Source organism: Lathyrus oleraceus, chromosome 7, assembly GCF_024323335.1.
Source record: "Lathyrus oleraceus cultivar Zhongwan6 chromosome 7, CAAS_Psat_ZW6_1.0, whole genome shotgun sequence".
Lineage (NCBI taxonomy): Eukaryota > Viridiplantae > Streptophyta > Magnoliopsida > Fabales > Fabaceae > Lathyrus > Lathyrus oleraceus.
Window position 1 is genome coordinate 161,675,775 of NC_066585.1, and position 18,637 is coordinate 161,694,411.

Sequence of the window (18,637 nt, forward strand, 5' to 3'; positions counted from 1 at the left end):
CACTTGATATACAATTAGAGGTGTAGACAAAATACAACTCAAGAAGAACTCTTTAAGACTTAGGAATTTCTAGAATATAAAAAGGTAAGAAATCCTAAGTTAAACTTGCGTTTTTTATAGAGTAACAACTCTTTTTATGTCAATGGTTCGTTGGTTGTTTTTCTTCAAGTCTCCAGGTCCTTAAATAGAGAAGGAAAAGAGTCGTTGAACATCCAACATAAAAGAGTCATTGAGAAGCTTGAATAGAGACGTTGAGATGTTTCTCTAAATGGATAATGTCGTTGAAAGTTTGTTTGAAATTTCTTTGCTACAAGATGAATTATCAGTTGCATCTTAGCTGACTCTTTGAAGAAATATAACTTAGGTCTTCACGTGACAAAGTAGGCTCAAAGATTGACAATGACCTATCAGAGTCACTTTTGTCCTTGCGCTTTTACTAATCTTCAGGTTTTAATCAATAGAGGTAGACTTCATTAGAGTCTGGTCTTCAGAAGCTGACTCCTCCAGACTCTTACCTTCAGACTTTGACTTCTTTAGAAGTTGACTTCTTCAAAGTCTGGTCTTCAGATTATGATCCATCAGATTCTGGTTTTTAAGTTTCTCTTTAAATATTCATAGTCAAAACCAATACTTGAATTGTTCATAAAATTTTAGTCTATGATCATGCACACTCGAACAAATATTACTATACCCAATTATTCTTTAAATACTTTGTTATTATCAAAACCTAAGGGATACGGGACAAACCAATTTTATTCTAACATAATCACATGAATTTCATCTCTTTCAATGATAATATTGTCAAGTTGCACCCTAAACAGTCTCTCATCCCTAACTTTGAATAATCTCACAAAATCAACCACTTTCCTTAGCTGGTTCATTTTATTTGTATAACCACCTCATATATATCGTCATATTTATGAAAAATGTTTTAACACTAACTTGATATCAAAATTGTCTAATATCTTTGAGAAATAGAAAGTCAACTTCCCTCATTTACTTTTTCCTCGTCACCTCCTTTCAATATAAGTTTGGTTACTCTTTTTCTCATACTCCGTTCTATTTTTTTCGTGTTTTACGATACATAAAAATTATTTCAATAAAAATTCTATCTTCATTCCTCCTTCCATCCCACACTCTCCTCGCCGCCTTCTCTCTATATTTCTCTCTCTCTCACTCTCAACCTTCTCTAAAAAAATATATAATAAATTATAAAAGATATAATAATAAAGAGTCATTAAAGTATTTTTCAATGCATCTAATTAGTAATGTAACCATCATCCTATCTCGTCTCAACTTCTAAACCAACTAAGAACTAGAACAAGTCTCAACTTCTAAGCCAACTAAGAACCAAAACTAATTTGTTTGATAACTAGTATAGTTTCTATAACACTAATTATATTTTTATATTTGAGTAGAAGAGAAAGCGATACTTCAAGATTTAAAATAACTATTCCACATAAAAACAAAAGACCAAGGTGAGGTTTTACTTAAAATCCATTTTTTTTGTGTGTTAGTAACTTGCAAGTTAGCACGCCAGCCGTATAATTCGGTTACGGAAACGCAGACACTTTTCGCAGTGAGTGAGCCAAAAACCTTTCCCTCTTCGTCTTCGGTTTTTTCCCCCACGCTTCATTTCATTCTTATATACTTTTTCTTCATTCTATTTTTCAAACCTAATTTTATACGCATTCAACAACGAATCTCAAGGTACATTCTCTCGCTCACTCTCTTTTCATTTTCCATTTCTAAGAGCTTTTACAGTCTTCAACTTGCTTCAGAATCCCGATTCTTTCTCTTTTCCATACTCTCTTTATTCTCTCGGTTCGGATTTCACTGTTATTGTTTCGTTTCAAGCTTAATTTATTTAAGTTTATCAAAATCAACATTGTTACAAGAGATTCTCGTGCTTTTTTATGCAATATGTTGCTGAAAAATGATTTGCGTTTTGTTTATGCTTTCCGTGTTTTAGGTTTTCAGCGTTTGCCTTTTGTTTTTTTCGTATGATGAAGATATATTTACATGATTTCTTGTAATATTAGCATGGATGTATAACTAGATTTTGTGCTAGTTATGGCCTCTGCTATGTAGTCAGTAGTGCGCTATAGTGGTGGACCGGAGTGGCCGCCAACTTGAAATGTGTAGTGTAGCGGAATAGTTTGAAGTATTGCATGACTATAAAGGTGAAGCTTACAATTAGTAGCAGCTGCTACACGTTATATTAGGGATATTTTAGATATTTTTTTCTGATCATATTTTGGTAGCTTTTTTGGGGGTTTACTTTGGTGATTTGCTTAAGACCTACTATTAAGTCTGATTCTTATTTAAGAATGTTTCATTATCTTTGAGAATTATTATACTTTTCAACATTTATTTGATTATTTAATATGTATTAAAAATTCAGATCGAGTCATCCCGTCATGTGCTAATTCACTCTAGCGTTTCGAAGATCTGCAGCTATGTGGCACTGTTAACTATGGTTATTGGCTTGTTGCTTATAAGTACTATTTGATATTATTATATCAACCATCAATTTGTAGCGGATAGGTTTGTTTATGGCTGATATGTTTTTAATCATTGATTTTCAAGAATAGATCACAAATGTTCTAAGCTTTCTCATGGAAATGAAAGAACATCACTCGGTTGCACCGAAAAAATCAAACCTTACACCGAAGGCTATAATACACCAAAAGTTTGGCAAAACAGCTTGCTACACGGTAGAGGCGGTGAAGGAGGTTTCTCAAACTGAATGTCCGGGGTTATGCATTCCACAGACGGGACCCTGCCTTTACCGTTGCACATTGAAGCTTCCAGAACTTATGGTTGTGTCGGGGACATTTACAAAAAAGAAGGATGCAGAACAATCTGCAGCAGAGATAGCTTTAGAGAAGGTATTACTCACTTCCCATCGGTATACAAATTATTGATAATAATGACTAATATCATTGTGTGTGTACTCAATTATCCTTTCTATTTGATCTCTGCCATTGATGATAACTTGTATTATATCTTCTATTTCAAGTGTTTACCATGAGAGGATTATGACATTTTAACTTTCACAATGTTCTAACTTCGAATTGCTCTCCTGCAGCTTAGTATCATTCCAGAGACCATTGATCTTACGCCTCAGGAAGCACAGGAAAGTTTAGTTGCTCGAATCGCCTATCTGTTTTCAGAAAAAGTAGGTAACTTTTTCTTGTGTATCTAGTGTTACCTATTTTCAGTTATGGGATTGTTAATCCCTTCATTCCAGATTGTCTGATGGAAAACAATAATTCTTTAGAATTGGTCTGATCTTTGGAAGTTGTTTAACATTCATAGGTTGAAAACATCAATTTTAGGAAGTCTATCATTCACTTTCTTTTAGTTTTTTTTCCTGTTGCTTCTGTAATCTTTTTGTATGCTATAATTTACATTGAAAAATTAGTCAAAAGGAAGTATTGTTTTTTGGACTTTGACGTTCCAATATTATGCATAACTGTCGGTGAATTTAAATTCAGTCTGATACCATTTTACTTTTCCATTTAACAATTCTACAGTTTCTTTCAACTGATCATCCACTCGGTGGTCACATTCGAGCTACCTTAAGAAGGAAAGGCAATCATTGTGGATCGATTCCTGTTTCTGTCATTGCTGTCAGTGACCCAAAGATTTTTAGTTTGTGTAAATGTATTAATCCTGAGGTGGAGTCAAATCCATTTTTGGTCCTTCCATACATAGTAAAGGGTGCTACAAAGTTACATGAGTTTCTTACTACCTCTGAACAACATATTTGGATTAAAAAGCTTTGTCCATATCCGCAAGATATTATAGAGTCATTATTGAAAGAAGGTGGTTCAGAAGAATGCATTCAGGTTAAGGCCATACGCATTCCTAGTTCAATGGAAAAATGTGTTGAAGCTGTGACTCTCTGTATGTCTTTAAGAGAGTACTACCTTGATATCATTGCAAATGAACTTGGTTTAGAAGATGGTGCCAATGTTCTGATTTCAAGGTATGATGAATTTACAAAGAATGTTTTAAACTAAATAATTGCTTTCTAACTTGATCATGATCTTTGCGAATCAAATAGGAATATAGGTAAAGCTTCTTCTGAGACGAGACTGTTCTTTGCTGCTCCACAATCATATCTACTGGATCGGTCTTTTATATCGGGAAATGGAAAAGAAACCATTCGATTTGAGGGATCTCTAAATGAAAGGGCAAGATACTTGTCTGGGCAAGATATGGTTGGTGATGCAATATTAGCATGCATTGGATATACGCGGAAATCTAGAGATCTTTTCTATGAGGATGTAACAGTTCAATTGTATCACAGGTCTCTTTAAATTTAAATGTTTTGTTGTCATTTTAGTAGTTTAATGGTCAACCTTATATTACATTCTTGGCTAAACTTAAAACTTGATGAAAAGAAATGTTAAATAGACTTGAATCTCACCCCAAAAGCTAGCTCAAAGGATGAAGGGGCCCAAACACATTTAAACATCCAACAATCCGGGAACCTGAGCAATGTGGGACTCCAATACAACTTCAATACCAACCCTCACGCCTAGTGTGGGTCTTGAGTCTAATTCTCACATTGCAATCCTTAACCGACTCTGATATCATGTAAATGATCTTGGATATCATCCCAAAATTTAGTTCAAAGGATGAAGGTGCCCTAACACATTTATACATCCAACTGCCTTGAAACCTGGGTAGTGTGGGACTCCAATACAACCACAATAAGAAAGTTTTATTATGTCATGCACTTTTGCTTTATTATAATGGCCAACTGAAGTATTTTTATTTTGGTAGACCAACCCTGTAATTTTTTGTTTTTGTTTTTAATAGTTATGAGTAGATTTCCTATTTGTTCTTCATAACTTAACTTAGAAATTATGTCCTCAAAAAGATTGTATTCTAAAAGTGCCAACAAACTTATTTGCTGGTCAACCTATCTAATAAATAATTCTTCAGGTTTTTATTAGGCATCCCAAGGTTGCTAAGAAAGATAAAAGGCCTTTCTTATATTGCTACAAACTGAATGTTCATTGTTAAAGTAGAAAAATTTATTAAGTTTTTCTGATCTTCCACCATTTTTTTCTCTTTTGCATGATGCTTTCTTGGAATGATGTATACTAATTTTGTCCCATGCACTTTTGCATCCGTTAAATTTTTTAGATTAACATTTGTCTTTTTTGTTGGTTCGAATTATTTGTCAATTTCTGTTTGTGTAAATTACTCAACTTTGGTCTCGTTAAGTCAGCGCAGTTGGTAGTTGTGTAGGGACACCGGTTGTAGGGGCGCGGGTTCGAACCTGCAAAATCTCATTTGTTCACCTTTAAAGGGTGAATTCCAGCCACTAGGCTACTTGACAAAAAAAAACTCAACTTTGCATCATTTAGTGATTGCTAGGTTTTCTATGCAGGATGCTTCTAGGGAAGACTCCAGGGGGCATTTACAAGCTATCCAGAGAAGCAATACTCACAGCTGAGCTGCCTTCAAAATTTACCACGAGAGTTAACTGGAGGGGTTCCCTTCCCAGGGATATACTTAGTATGTTTTGCCGCCAGCATCGCCTATCCGAACCTGTCTTTTCCATTATAAGTCATCCTTTCAAAATACTAACGGAATCATCTGAATCAAGTTTTAAGGCTGCAGACTTGGGAACTGATGTAATTGAATGTGCCAATGGGACCTCTGTAAATGCATGTCCAAAGAAATCAAATTCAGAGATGTTTAAATGTGAAATAAAGTTGCTTTCAAGGTGTAAGGATGTAATACTTTTGTGTTCCCCTGAGGATTGTTATAAGAAGCAGAATGACGCAATTCAGAATGCCTCATTGAAACTTCTGTCATGGCTGAACACGTATTTTAATAGTGTAACTATTCCTTTTGACCAGCTTTATGAGACTGCATGCAACTTCAGCATTCACATTTTTTCCAAAAACCTTTTCGGAGAGATTTTAATCGGTCAATCCATTCAGAATTGCCAGATTTATGCAATGCAGTGCAATAAAATACTTGAACCAATGTGTACAACTTCATCACATGACATGTCAGGAAATGGGGTTTGCAACTTAAAGATTGAAGGTCCAGACTCTGGTGTCTGTCCATGCAATGGATCTTTACCTTGTATTAATTATTCAGTATATTTGGTTGTGGATGGTGAAAATAACAAAGAAGTTATTGAAGTTTGTAATGAGTTTGAGTTTGAAATCGGGGTTGGTGCTGTGATTTCTTACGTTGAGGAGGTTGTGATGCAGATGTCTGTTGGCCAGTATGCTTATTTCAAAACGAACTTGCTCACTTTTGATTTGATTTTTGCTTCAGCTGGTGATTCAGCCAAAATGTTGTCCTTATTATCTTCTAGTGAGTTACTTTCTTCTGTTACCCCCTGCTACCCTACCCAAACACACACATATATGCTGTAAAGCAAGTGGCTAAATTGTTGATTCTAAATTTTTCAGAGGCCTGCTGTGTGGAGTATGAAATAAGTTTGACCAAAGTTGCAGAACCTCCAGAGGAAAGAATGGAGCAGGCTTTTTTTAGCCCTCCACTTTCCAAGCAAAGAGTGGAATTTGCAGTGCAACACATTTTAGAATCCCATGCTACTACTTTGGTATGCTAAATTTCTCAACTTCTATTTTCTTTTGTTAGTCCGAGTTGTGAATTTGAGGCTCTCTTTCATCACAGGTTGATTTTGGATGCGGATCTGGAAGCTTGTTGGAAGCATTGCTAAATTACACAACTTCGTTGGAGAAAATTGCTGGTGTTGATATTTCACAGAAGGGTCTTACACGTGCTGCAAAGGTTTACATGCATTTTCCTATCCCAAAGTTTGCATTTTAGTTGTTTTAAGCCTAAGGTTTATGTTTAGATGCGCAAGAAAAAAGTATCTTCTGTTGTTTGGAATGTATAATACTGGGAGCGCTGTCTACCCAAGAGTGATCCTAAATATGCCAAAGTAGTGACTGTTATCAATACTTGTCCCAACTCTATCAAGATTTTGAGAAGTTTATTATATCGATCATGTAATATGTAAGTTTAATTTGTGCATAATTGTTAGGAACCCATGAATTGAATTGATAAGAATTAATGAAAGAACACTGAGTTGGGAAAATAAGAAAGAATACGACAGAAAACCCTCTTCCAAGGGTTTCCCACTCCACAATAGAGCCACTGCTCTATTTACTAGATGTTAACAGGTCTGAATCCTTCCCTTTTGTACACAAAACCTCCCTATTTATACATGATAATTGTAACTACCCCATATACTGACTTGAGTTCTGCTTAGTGTGGAAATATTGTTTATGTAAAGATTATGTTGGATGTGTAGTCGATGCAGGCAGTCCTTAATCTGATCTCGAAGGTACATATATGTGAAATTTCTGTCTGTAAGCTGCTTGATTTTCTGTGCTTGAAATTGTGCAGGTGCTAAATTCAAAATTAGATGCAAATCCAGATGCTGTTGTGACAAGTAAACCCATAAAATCAGTTATTCTTTATGAAGGTTCAATTACAAATTTTGATTCCAGGTTGCATGGGTTTGATATTGGTACTTGTTTAGAGGTATTTCTTAATCCATTTTATATTCCTAATTTCCTATTATTGTTGACTTCATTTTTGATATGGTGTGTCCTAAATCAAGACATATTACTTCTTTACTCCTTGTATTAAATCATCTATAATATATGGTTATTTTAGTGCTGAATTTGTAATATGTTTATCATCTGATAATTAAGTTCACTATCTGTAACTTGAGTTTGATATTTTAAATTACACTGTCAGATGACTTCTAAAGTGAGCAATTGATTTTAAAGGGTAAAGTAGGGAACTCAACAGTTGATAAAAAAATCAACATATGATACCACATGCATGCACATAATCATGAATATGTTACAATATGAATCAACAATCTTCAATCATTCATTTAAACACATCATAGTTTTAGCAGCCGTTTAAACCCCATGCTGCCGACGTGGTCTTGTTCTTTAGCCCTTTAGCACACACGTCTACATTTTTTCCACTTGGAATAGTATATGAATATCTCTGCATCCATTCGCTGGAATATACTTTATACTAGCCTTTTAATTGATTGCCTATCATGCAATCACTGTCATTTCTTGAGGTGACAATGTTTTGTTCAATGTTTAAACCTATAAATCTGCATCTGTGTAGAAACTATGCTTATCATGGAACTGAATCAACCAATATAAATTGCTGATACAATGCAGGTGATTGAACATATGGATGAAGATCAAGCTTGTCTCTTTGGGGATGTGGCATTAAGTTGTTTTCGTCCAAGGATTCTCATCGTTTCTACACCAAATTTCGAATACAACGTAGTGCTACAGAGGTCGAAGCCTCCTACCCAAGAAGAAGAATTGGACGGGCAAAACCTCTTACAGTCATGCAAGTTTCGCAATAATGACCATAAATTTGAGTGGACCAGAGAACAGTTCATACAGTGGGCATCTGACGTGGCTGCACGTCACAATTACAATGTGGAATTCAGTGGGGTAGGTGGTTCTGCTGATGCTGAACCAGGTTTTGCTTCACAGATTGCCGTGTTTAAAAGAGAATGGAGTCATGAAGATGATGGCCAGAAGCATACTGATATAGAGAACCATTATAATGTAATATGGGAATGGAATAGCAAAAGCAAATAACTTTCCTTTTTCTTTAAAAGAAGCTAACAGAATGAGACGTGTACAGTTCTGATTGCATGGCTTGCATATAGACAAGCAAAAGTATAATGGATGCTAGGAGATAAGAGAAAAAAGTGTTGATAGGTTAAGTTAAGGCATGGATTTGGTTAGATCATGTTTTGTGACTTTTGATCTGTGACCGTTGAGAGTCTGAAATTAATTGAAGGATATATATGTTCTGAGATATTTTGTTGAGTTGGATGTTAGGGTCTTCCCCTAGAGTAACATGAACCCCTAGAGTGACATGAAGTTTTAAAGAATAGTAGCACAGTTTCTGGAATAGACATGCTGGTTTTGTATGGTAGAATCCTTATACACAAAAACAATGTTTTGGTTATACTTTGCCTTTATCAAAACAGGAGATCGTGTTTTAGTTATTTTTTTCATCATTAATCCAAAAGTAAAAAACTGTTGTTCTTTTTTCTTATATTTAATGTGGTTTAAGTATTAAAGAATGTTGATTCTATCGGAAGGAAATAAACAACCACAACGTTAATCAATTGCTGGAAGAAATATTGAGAATTTCTTACCCTATCATATGAGAGGTGAAAAAAAATCTTATAAAACATTGAAAATGCTTTTCAGATTTCGGAGATATATGATGTATCATGTATCATGTTATGACGCACCGGATGAGTGTTAATTTAGAGTAAAACAAAATTTCATTCCGAAGATGCTTCCCTAAATATATCAAATAAATACATATTGATATTTGAGCAGTTCAATGGATATTTTAGAGAAGCATCTACGGAGGTTTGAGGCATGATTTTGCATGTCAGATATTTTTGGAGATGCATTTTCGGAATAAGTTGATAAAACACTCGCCTACTTGATCACAGACACATACTTGTTTTCCACTTCAAACTCTTTTCCAAAACCCTCCCATTCTCAATTAACATTTTCACTCCAAATCTTCATTCTTGTATTTCAATCACATCAAAAGGAGAAAAAGAAGCTGAAATTTCAAGTAAAGATCATTTATATCAAGTCTCATTACTCACATTAAGCTTGTTTTTAGTTTGAAAAACGTTCGTTTAATCTAGAGATGCATCTCAGGGTTATGTATAAACTCTTCTAGAGATGCATCTCCGTAGGTTGTCTGTTCTCGTTTTTCCAGTTCTGTTTATAGTATTAGCCGTTTTTAGTTTTTTATTGTAACTATTTTCATTAGATATAGTGCACCCCGTTGTTTTCCTCAATCATGTTGTATTTTCGGATGCAAATGTGTTGTTGCTGTGAATGAGGTAGATGTTGGCAACCAATTTAAAAATAAGCAAGAGTTTGAATTTCGTGATCACATGCTTCAGTGGATTCGTACGGAGGTCTCCAAACTAGGGTGTGGTAATCGGAATGTCCGATAATGGTCCAGATAAAAGAGGTGCATTTGTGACAATGACATGTGAAAGAAGTGAGAAATATAAGCTTCTTCTCCGGAATTTTAAACGAGATGACACCGGTTCAAGAAAATGTGAGTGTCCCTTTAAGTTGCGTAGTTATATGTTGGCAAACAAGAAATTAAAATTTAATGTCATATGTGGTTTACCTAACCATGACTTTTGTGTGAAAATTTAGCCGGTCATCCAATTGTGTGTCACCTCATGCCGGAAGAGAAGGAATACGAATCCGACTTGACATTGAATTTGGTTCAACCAAAAAACATACTTGCATTTTTAAACGTAAAATGACCTGAAAATATCTCAAATATTAAGCAAGTGTATAATATTCGATACAAAACTAACAAGGCGCTAATGGGGATAGAAGTGAAATGCAACAACTATTGAAACTTTTTTATGATAACATTTATGTTTCCAGGTACCGAACGTGCGAGGATGGAGTAACCGTTAAAGATATATTTTAGACTCCTCCTTATTTCGATCAAGTTGTTCAACACGTTTCCTACTATGCTCATCATTGATTCAACGTATAAGACCAACAAGTACAAACTTCCACTATTAAAGAAGGTTAGTGTTACCTCTATTGAGAAGATCTATTCTGTCGGGTTTGCATTTCTAGAGATCGAAAAAGAGGAGAATGTTACTTGAGCTTTAGAGGTGTGTCAGACAATGTTGAAGGACCAAGAAGAGATGCTGAAAGTAATTGCTATCGTCCGTGATACCGCCTTGATGAATTCGGTTGCAAATGTATTTCCTATTTCTTATGTATTACTTTGTAGGTATCACATAACAAATAATGTGAGAAGTCGGGTTAAACCCGCAGTAGGGACGGAACACATAAAGGCCGAAGATGGAAAAATGGTGAAGGCAAGTGTCATAGTGGAAACAAATAATGAATGCATGGAATGTTATAGTAAATTCTTCTACAAAAGAGTTATATGTCGATCCCGTTATACATTTCAGGAAGGTGCGCGAGAAATATTCAGATATGTTGAAATATATTGAAAGTACAATTCTGTATTTGTCGCAAATGAACATCATCTGGTATTTCACAAATATCTCTTTTTTCAGTGCGACACCTGAGGGAAAATTTAAGATTAATGAGTACATGTCTTTTACAAATATGGAATACGAAGTGCAAAATCTCCTATCTTACAGAGATAATCGAAAAATTGTGAAGTTCGAGTACCGTTCACCATCAATTATCAACAAAGACAAGATTGAGTTCAATAACTATGAGCTCAAGACAAATACAGATGTAAAGGCCATGTGTAATACATTTTTCCACTTCAAAGCTAAATTTACGATCGAGATGGAAGCGACGATTTCAAGATATGTAAAAGTTATTGTGAAGATGTTGAAGCGTCCACCTGAATATTGAAATGTAATGTCTGATTTTATGTTAACATCACATAGGTAATGTTGATTTTATGTTATGAATGATAATTTTATTTTGTCAAAATACAACTTTCTTCTTCTATTTTTGTTTCAGTATGCTACGGAGATACATCTATGGACAGATTCTGGAGATGCATCTCTGAATAAAAAAAAATTCTCCTAGAATGTGACTCAGAATTGATTTAGGTCGTGTGTGTTCGGGGTGCGTCCAGAGATGAATCTCCTGAATTAGGGGGAATTTTTGTATATTCACGTGGCGCCCTATTAATATATAGGATGCATTAAGAAATGCCCAAAATATTTATGTTTAGCGATCGATATATTTCGAATGAATAGAACCAATGGAAAGGCCAAATAGACAAACAAGTTCGTTGTTGTACTCTAAAAAAAGATCTTTATTGCTAAAGAAATATTTCAATAAGAGTCTTGTTTGATAACTTAAAACTTGATTTTAACTTTTAGCTTTTCAACTCTCGATAAATAGTTTATAGTGTTTTTTTACTATCTTATGATATTTTTCCAAAAGTTATTAGAAGTAGTTTTTAAACTTATAGTTTTTAGGGTAATGCTAACTTGTGTTTTGGGGGCACATGTTAAAAAATCCAAAAATAAAAAATTTGTATTGAAAAAGTCAATAAAATTATTAATTGTAAGTTTTTAATAAATTCAATACACAATTTCCAAGAATTTTTTTCTATATTTATCTCTTAACTTTTGCTCTTGGAGCATAAGTTGACATTATCCTAATTTTTAACTTTTTTTTTATGTATACCGTTATTATTTTAATAAAAAATCATTTAATTTAAAGTAAAATAAACATGTTTTAAATGCGGGAATAAAAAATGCCAAACCTTGTTTTTATTGGAAAAAAAATCACGATGCAACCCTTTTTTCATTTTGTTCTTATGTAGTTTTCACTCCATCTTTCTTTATTCTCATCTTCTGATTTTTCATCTTTGCTCTCAATTGAGATTCACTCGTACTCAGTCATATACAATCTGCTTCTAAATCATAGTGTTTATTGGTATTTTTAGTAAACAATCACGAGTTTGATTCACTTAAGAGATTAAACTCGAGAAAATTTCAAAGACAACATGGATAGAAAAGTGAAAAGAAAAGTGTTTTTGACTGATACTTAGATGCTTGAAAATTATCGAACTGAATGTAAATGCATAAATGATTTGAAGAAATAAAATAAATAAAAAGCATAATAAATGTCATAAAATAAATACTTTAAATGAAAAGACTTGAAGAAATTTAAGAGATGGACGTAGACTCATACATTTCTCACAAATTATTTCTCTCTATGACTTGAATATTTTAGTTCTATAGAGAATGAGTAAAAATTTATGACCTCGGTCCCATACACTGAGATTGACTTATATACTAATACAATAATAATCGTCGACAACAAATGAATCTCCGGATCTAACACATATCAGACTTCATAGATTTCATCGCTCTAACTTGTTTCACGCGTCTTCGAAGATAAAATTCCTGAAAACCAACCGTCATGCTGATAACTGCGTTGGTAAATGCTTAGACCTCTTAACTGCCTCTATCTAGAGTCTTTCGTCAACTCCTATAGTCTTATTGAGACATCTTCACATCGCATAATCTTTGGACTTAAGAATATCCTATCCCTAACATCTGGTGGACATGTCGATCTCGACCTTTATCGAAGATCTAATTTGTGTAAATCCATTCGATATTTTGGACATGTTTCGAAGAGAGAGCAATCCTAATCTTATGGGTTTGTTCCTGAGATTCCTCTAAACCATTCTTTGCCTCGACTTATCTGGCAAGTTATTTGAACCATCTTAGTCGACATAGTTAGTATGTCGAAGCCTTTGATTGGAGCTCTTGACACTTAGCATTTTCCAACAGAGTTACTACCATTCTTTGTTGACTTTCTTCAGCTAGAATTTCCAAGCTAACAGATGCCCTTCAAAAATGTCACTTTCGATCATATGTATCAGATGGAAGAAAGGTGGTGTTTTTAGTAACCGCTCGACACTATTCAGAATAGCCTGCACATGTCACACTAGTTAGACGTTTTTAGTCATCATGACTACTTTTCACCAAACCGTCACTTCAGGGACGTGCATGCAAATTGTCATCATCACTATGATTTTCTAGGATAATTAATGGCCACAGAATTAAATGATATTAAAATAAATCATTTAATTTATTTTTTTCCAAAAAAAATAGATGCCACATGTCCCTCTCGAAAACGCCATTTGTCAATTTTTTTTAGAGGGAAACTGATTTTTTTTCCCGCTTCTTCAACGTATATTTTCCTTTTTCGCCATCTTCTTCTTTAAAACCCTAGAAATTCCTTTGAGATTTATGCAACTTCTACTCTCGTATTTCAAAAAAAACATTATTTTCTAAAAGTTCTCAAGAGTCAATAATGGCTTACAATTCTCTTCCTAAGCGTGCACCACAAGTTCCTTCTGCTGCTAAAATCCCATGCTATATTCTCAAGGGCGATTCCACCTATGTCCCAGAGCCTCTTATGCAAGAGGAAAAGACTACTATATGGTATTCTCAGGTATTAACACCCTATTCTAATGCATGTACTACTCATTCTTTCATGGGTCCTCTACATAGGCTAATTAAGAAACCCCAGAATTTGGAACATTTCTTTCCCAGTTTCCCCTCGTGTGAACCCTTAGTGTTTAAGGATGAGCCATTTAATCTTAGCTTCACGAAGAACCGTGTGTTTCAGTCATCTCCTTCAACCAACAATCCTTCCTACATCAAGTGGATAGATAAGGTTCAACAAAATAAGGAAAAAGTATGGAAATATCAGGGCATCTTCGACCTGATACAACTCTTAAGAGTTGGCCCTAGGTACAATGTGGAATGATGACTCCAATGTTTTTTTTACATAGTAGCAATTGTTGGTCTTCGACCAACTAGGGAAACCTTCGACCCTACCCTAAGAACAATACCAAACCTATTTTCACTCTTTCCTGCGCTAGTTATAAGACTTACATTAAAGACCATCATGCCTCAATTAACAATGTGAGCGCCCAAGAACACATAACTTTCCTCACCTACTGGCTATCTCACTATGTTTTCTACTCCAACTCCCTTCAAGTGGCCAAAAAATTTATACCTATGGCTACTCAACTTCATAAGAGAAGGAAAGTTTGTTTCAACAAGCTAATTTTGTGTGGTCTGTATGAATCTCTAGAAATTTCCTCTCGAGACCTCAAGGCACAAGCAGATCCTGAGGATGAGATACCTCTCTTGATCTCAGGCCCCATTTGGCTCTTACATTTGTGGCTTAATGTGACATTTGAACCTTCTCTCAAGGCTAACGCTGCACATGGCCCAAAGAGGAGAGTTGAAGATTTAAGGCTTGTCAAGATTATGCTAGATGATGGTAACCTTGTATCAAAGGAAGCCTTCGAAACCTACTTCTACATGTTTTATGATTGCAAAAAATTCGATTCGAACATGGCACCCTTCTTTAGTCGAAATCATGGACCAAACTAGTTCATAAAGCCATTCCCAACCTCCTTGCCTGAGGAGAAAAGAGAAATTTACGCCATTTGGATATACTTTTTTCAACCCTCTATCTTGTCGACCAAACTTTGTTCCTCTCAATCAAGTATTAGGGTGGCTGGTTATCAACCAAACTTGGTAGCTAGGTAGTTTGGCTTTAGCCAATTCATACAAAAATCTCTTATTCCTAAAATAGAATATGTTTTCGTTGTTATTGATGAGCCAATTGAAGAATGGCTCCAAAAGTGTATAAACTTCTTCAATAAAATGATGTACACCTCAATCCTTTTGAATTCTCACCTTCGTTCCACTGTACAAAAGAAATCGAAGATTGGTGGTCTGCCTACTATAAAGGTGTGATAGATCCTTTAGTTATGGTCCAACACCTAACTGATGCATTTTCATTTCTACAGAACCAGAAGAAGAAAATCAAGGTACACACATCAAAGAAATCCAAGCCTTCCAAAGATACTTCAAAACTTTATATAATCCATGTGATATTCATCGAACAATTTATGATACAACTGTCTCTTTAAAACAAAAAATCATTGAAAAACTTCCAAATTTTAAAATTCCTCCCTGTGTCGAAGATATATATAACTTTGCTTTAAAATTTCACTTTTCTAAACTTCCATAATTTCCAACCTATGAATTTGGTTTGGATTTTCAACCACCAATTCCATATTGACTCCAATGTGGGTCTTTATCAACTTTAAATAATGAACTCAAAAAACCTCGTCATAAAGTAGTGTCTACTAAGTATCACATGGATAATTTATAAAATCAACCTTTATGTTGATGTTGAACATGTTCAAGTCTTGGAACCCATTTCTGAAGGTGAAATACAAGACTATTAGGAAAACTTTGAACTTTTTGTTTATGCTCTTATTCACTTACTCGTGTCGACCTATTTCATCTATTCTCCTTAATCTAAAAGAATCAAAGGAAGTTCCGACCCAACATGGGAAACCACACAGGTAAATCTTCCATGCCTTCATATTTTTATGAGACCATAAGTATTTTATAACTCATTAACCTTTGTTCTTACCTCTCAGGGTCAAAAGAGAGAAAACACTTCCTCTGCTCTAGAACCATACAAAAAGAAGAGAAAAAAGAACAAAGACATTGAGGCCTCATATAATGAAGAAACAAAAGTTCATATTACCTTCTTAGTTTCTTTCATTTCTTAGAATTTATATTTCATCTCACTAACATCTGTCAACATCCTAGTCTCCATAGAAAGAGGCGGAATTGATTACTGATAGTGATGAAAGCTTGTAGTCGACTTAACCCATTTCTTTGAAACATTACATTGGCACGACAATCAGAGTTGCCACCTCAAATTTTAAAGATCCAGGGAAGAGCAAGGTTCCTATTAAAACCTTTGGCCATCGACATAATAAGAGGAGGAAAGACAAGGAACAAACCTCTAAGGGCAGCCCAAAAAAGGTCAGAAAAGAGCTCGTTGTCACTTTCGACGATGAAAGGAACGGGGAAGACAAAGTCTCATAGCTGGCCAAGAAAAAGATAGGATGAACAACACCACGCCAATACAACAACAACCCCGAAAGTGCCCACTCAAGTCCAAACCTTGAAGTTACTGAGGTAGCTTCCTACTTATTTTTATCTCCTTCCAACTTCATCTTATACTTCATATACTGATTCAACTCTTCATTATAGGAGAAATCTCTCAATGTAGAACTTCCCGCATCTTAAGCGAAGTCTGACAATGTATCATCACATAACGCTATTTCAAGCATCCATTGGTCGACTTCTGTAGCGATAAGTTCACCCACGGTTTAACCAACCAATGATGATGAAACTACTGAACCAATTATCTATCAACAAGAATAAGTAGTTGAAGAAAATGTGTATTCAACCAAGAAACAAACTAAAGCTAAATGAACCTATATCTGAAGGGCTAGAAAAAACAATTCCTAAATAAACTTCACCTCATACTGAATAACCTATTCATGACCATCAATCTACTGGTCTAAATAAGAGGGTTCCGACACCAGGGACCCCAAACTATATAAATCATACATGGAGGAATCAGGATGATGTTCTAGTCGAAAAGACCTTATATGTTGGTTGACCTGAGAAATATTAAGACCTAACTGAGTCTCAACCAAATGAGGATGGGAAAGAACATACCTATTCACCTCCTACTCAAAGGCTCTGTCAAAATTTCTTGAAAGCGCATACTCTACTTTTTCCTTAGAAACTTCTAGCTCGACTCTTAATCAAAGAGGATTGGGGGACAATAAGGAGAAGAACCCAATCGAAGATTTCAAAATACTTATGGGTAGCCAAGAGACCCTAACTGACGAATATTCTGATTCACTGATGCTTGTAATTAGACTTCTGGTGATCTATTCACTGAATGTTCCAACAGTTGAGGGAAAAGCTTGTCAACATGCATCTGATTCAGAATATAGAAGAAAACCATGATGCATTATTTGAAGTCAAGGGATTTCTATCAAAACTGAAAAAACCAGAAGTGCCCGACTCTATTGTCAACTTTGTTCTAGATTTTGAGCCTTACCTTGAGCAAACTACTCAAATTTTCAGGCTTAAAAAGGAATCTGCTAGTAGACTCGACCAACTGACTAAAGCTATGTTTCATCAATGGGACTTAGTTTCACTACTACAAAAAATTTAATCTAGGATGCGAAGAGGATATAACTTCAATTACAGAGACGAGGTAACAAAGAGCGACATGAAAACTTGACACGTTACCCCTCAATTATTTCAAAACTGAGGGCTAAAGTGTTCTTCACATGGTTTCGATCCCTAACATCTATATTTTTATCATTTACAGAACTTAATGACACGCCCCATAATGCCTCTCGGTTATTTGAGAAATCGAGGTAATATATAATAATTATTACCTCAGTTAATAATAATAACTTAGGGTAAACATTGCTATTATTTTTTTTTTTATATTTTGGTTTGAATCTGTATTATAGAACCATATTTTGGCCATTTCTGAAACATAAACACTTAGCGGATTTTTTGTTTTGATTTTATTGCATTTCTTTTTTTTTTTCTTTTTTTTTGGGAATAATTCCTATGGAATTTGTTCTTTTGGTTTGGTTTTGACAAGGGGCATGACCACCATGTTATTGGTTATTGAGGGATAATTGCTATAACTTTTGGATTTTTCATGATTTCTTCGAAATTTCATGATGCGTGCGAAGAAGAGCATGTGGTCGAACCTCAAATGGGATGTTTTATCTTGAAATTTAAATGCACAGTCAAACTAAGTGAACAAAACTACCCTGCTCTGGTTAAGTGTAATGGTTTTTTATTACAGAAAGATACACCAACTTCTATGCTCAAAGTGGTTGACTAGGGATTAACTCCTTAACTCCTTGGTATCTGGGGATTAAATAATGCCTTACATCGTTGGCAATGTTTTATTCGGTAGTATACCGTAGCTATTTTGGGTTTTTTGTTTACCTCCTCCCCCCCTGATCTTTGCATAAACAAAAGTTTGATAAAGAAAATAGTGAGGTGAAGAAATGTTGATGTTTATTATTTTTTGTTGTTGCATAAACGAAAGAAATATAGCAAGAGTGAACACAAATATATTGATTCAAAAGATGCATGCTTATTTCATTAATACCATTCATA

At 34.8% G+C, this 18,637-nt stretch overlaps 1 protein-coding gene across 7 annotated transcripts; it reads left to right on the forward strand.

The window, feature by feature from the left end:
- The first annotated feature begins 1,475 nt into the window (after positions 1–1,475).
- Positions 1,476–9,070, forward strand: LOC127101411 (small RNA 2'-O-methyltransferase). Of its 7 annotated transcripts, none has more exons than XM_051038835.1 (11): positions 1,476–1,710; positions 2,405–2,501; positions 2,595–2,891; positions 3,092–3,181; positions 3,540–3,994; positions 4,073–4,318; positions 5,411–6,354; positions 6,453–6,604; positions 6,679–6,795; positions 7,417–7,554; positions 8,220–9,070. In XM_051038835.1, the coding sequence occupies exons 3-11, from the start codon at positions 2,619–2,621 to the stop codon at positions 8,652–8,654; spliced, it is 2,850 nt and encodes a 949-aa protein (XP_050894792.1). In that variant the 5' UTR covers positions 1,476–1,710; positions 2,405–2,501; positions 2,595–2,618; the 3' UTR covers positions 8,655–9,070. The 7 variants fall into 7 exon arrangements, with proteins under 7 accessions (XP_050894792.1, XP_050894793.1, XP_050894789.1 ...); XM_051038836.1 differs by having other exon boundaries at positions 2,405–2,479; positions 2,590–2,891; XM_051038832.1 differs by having other exon boundaries at positions 2,405–2,479.
- Positions 9,071–18,637: the final 9,567 nt, after the last annotated feature.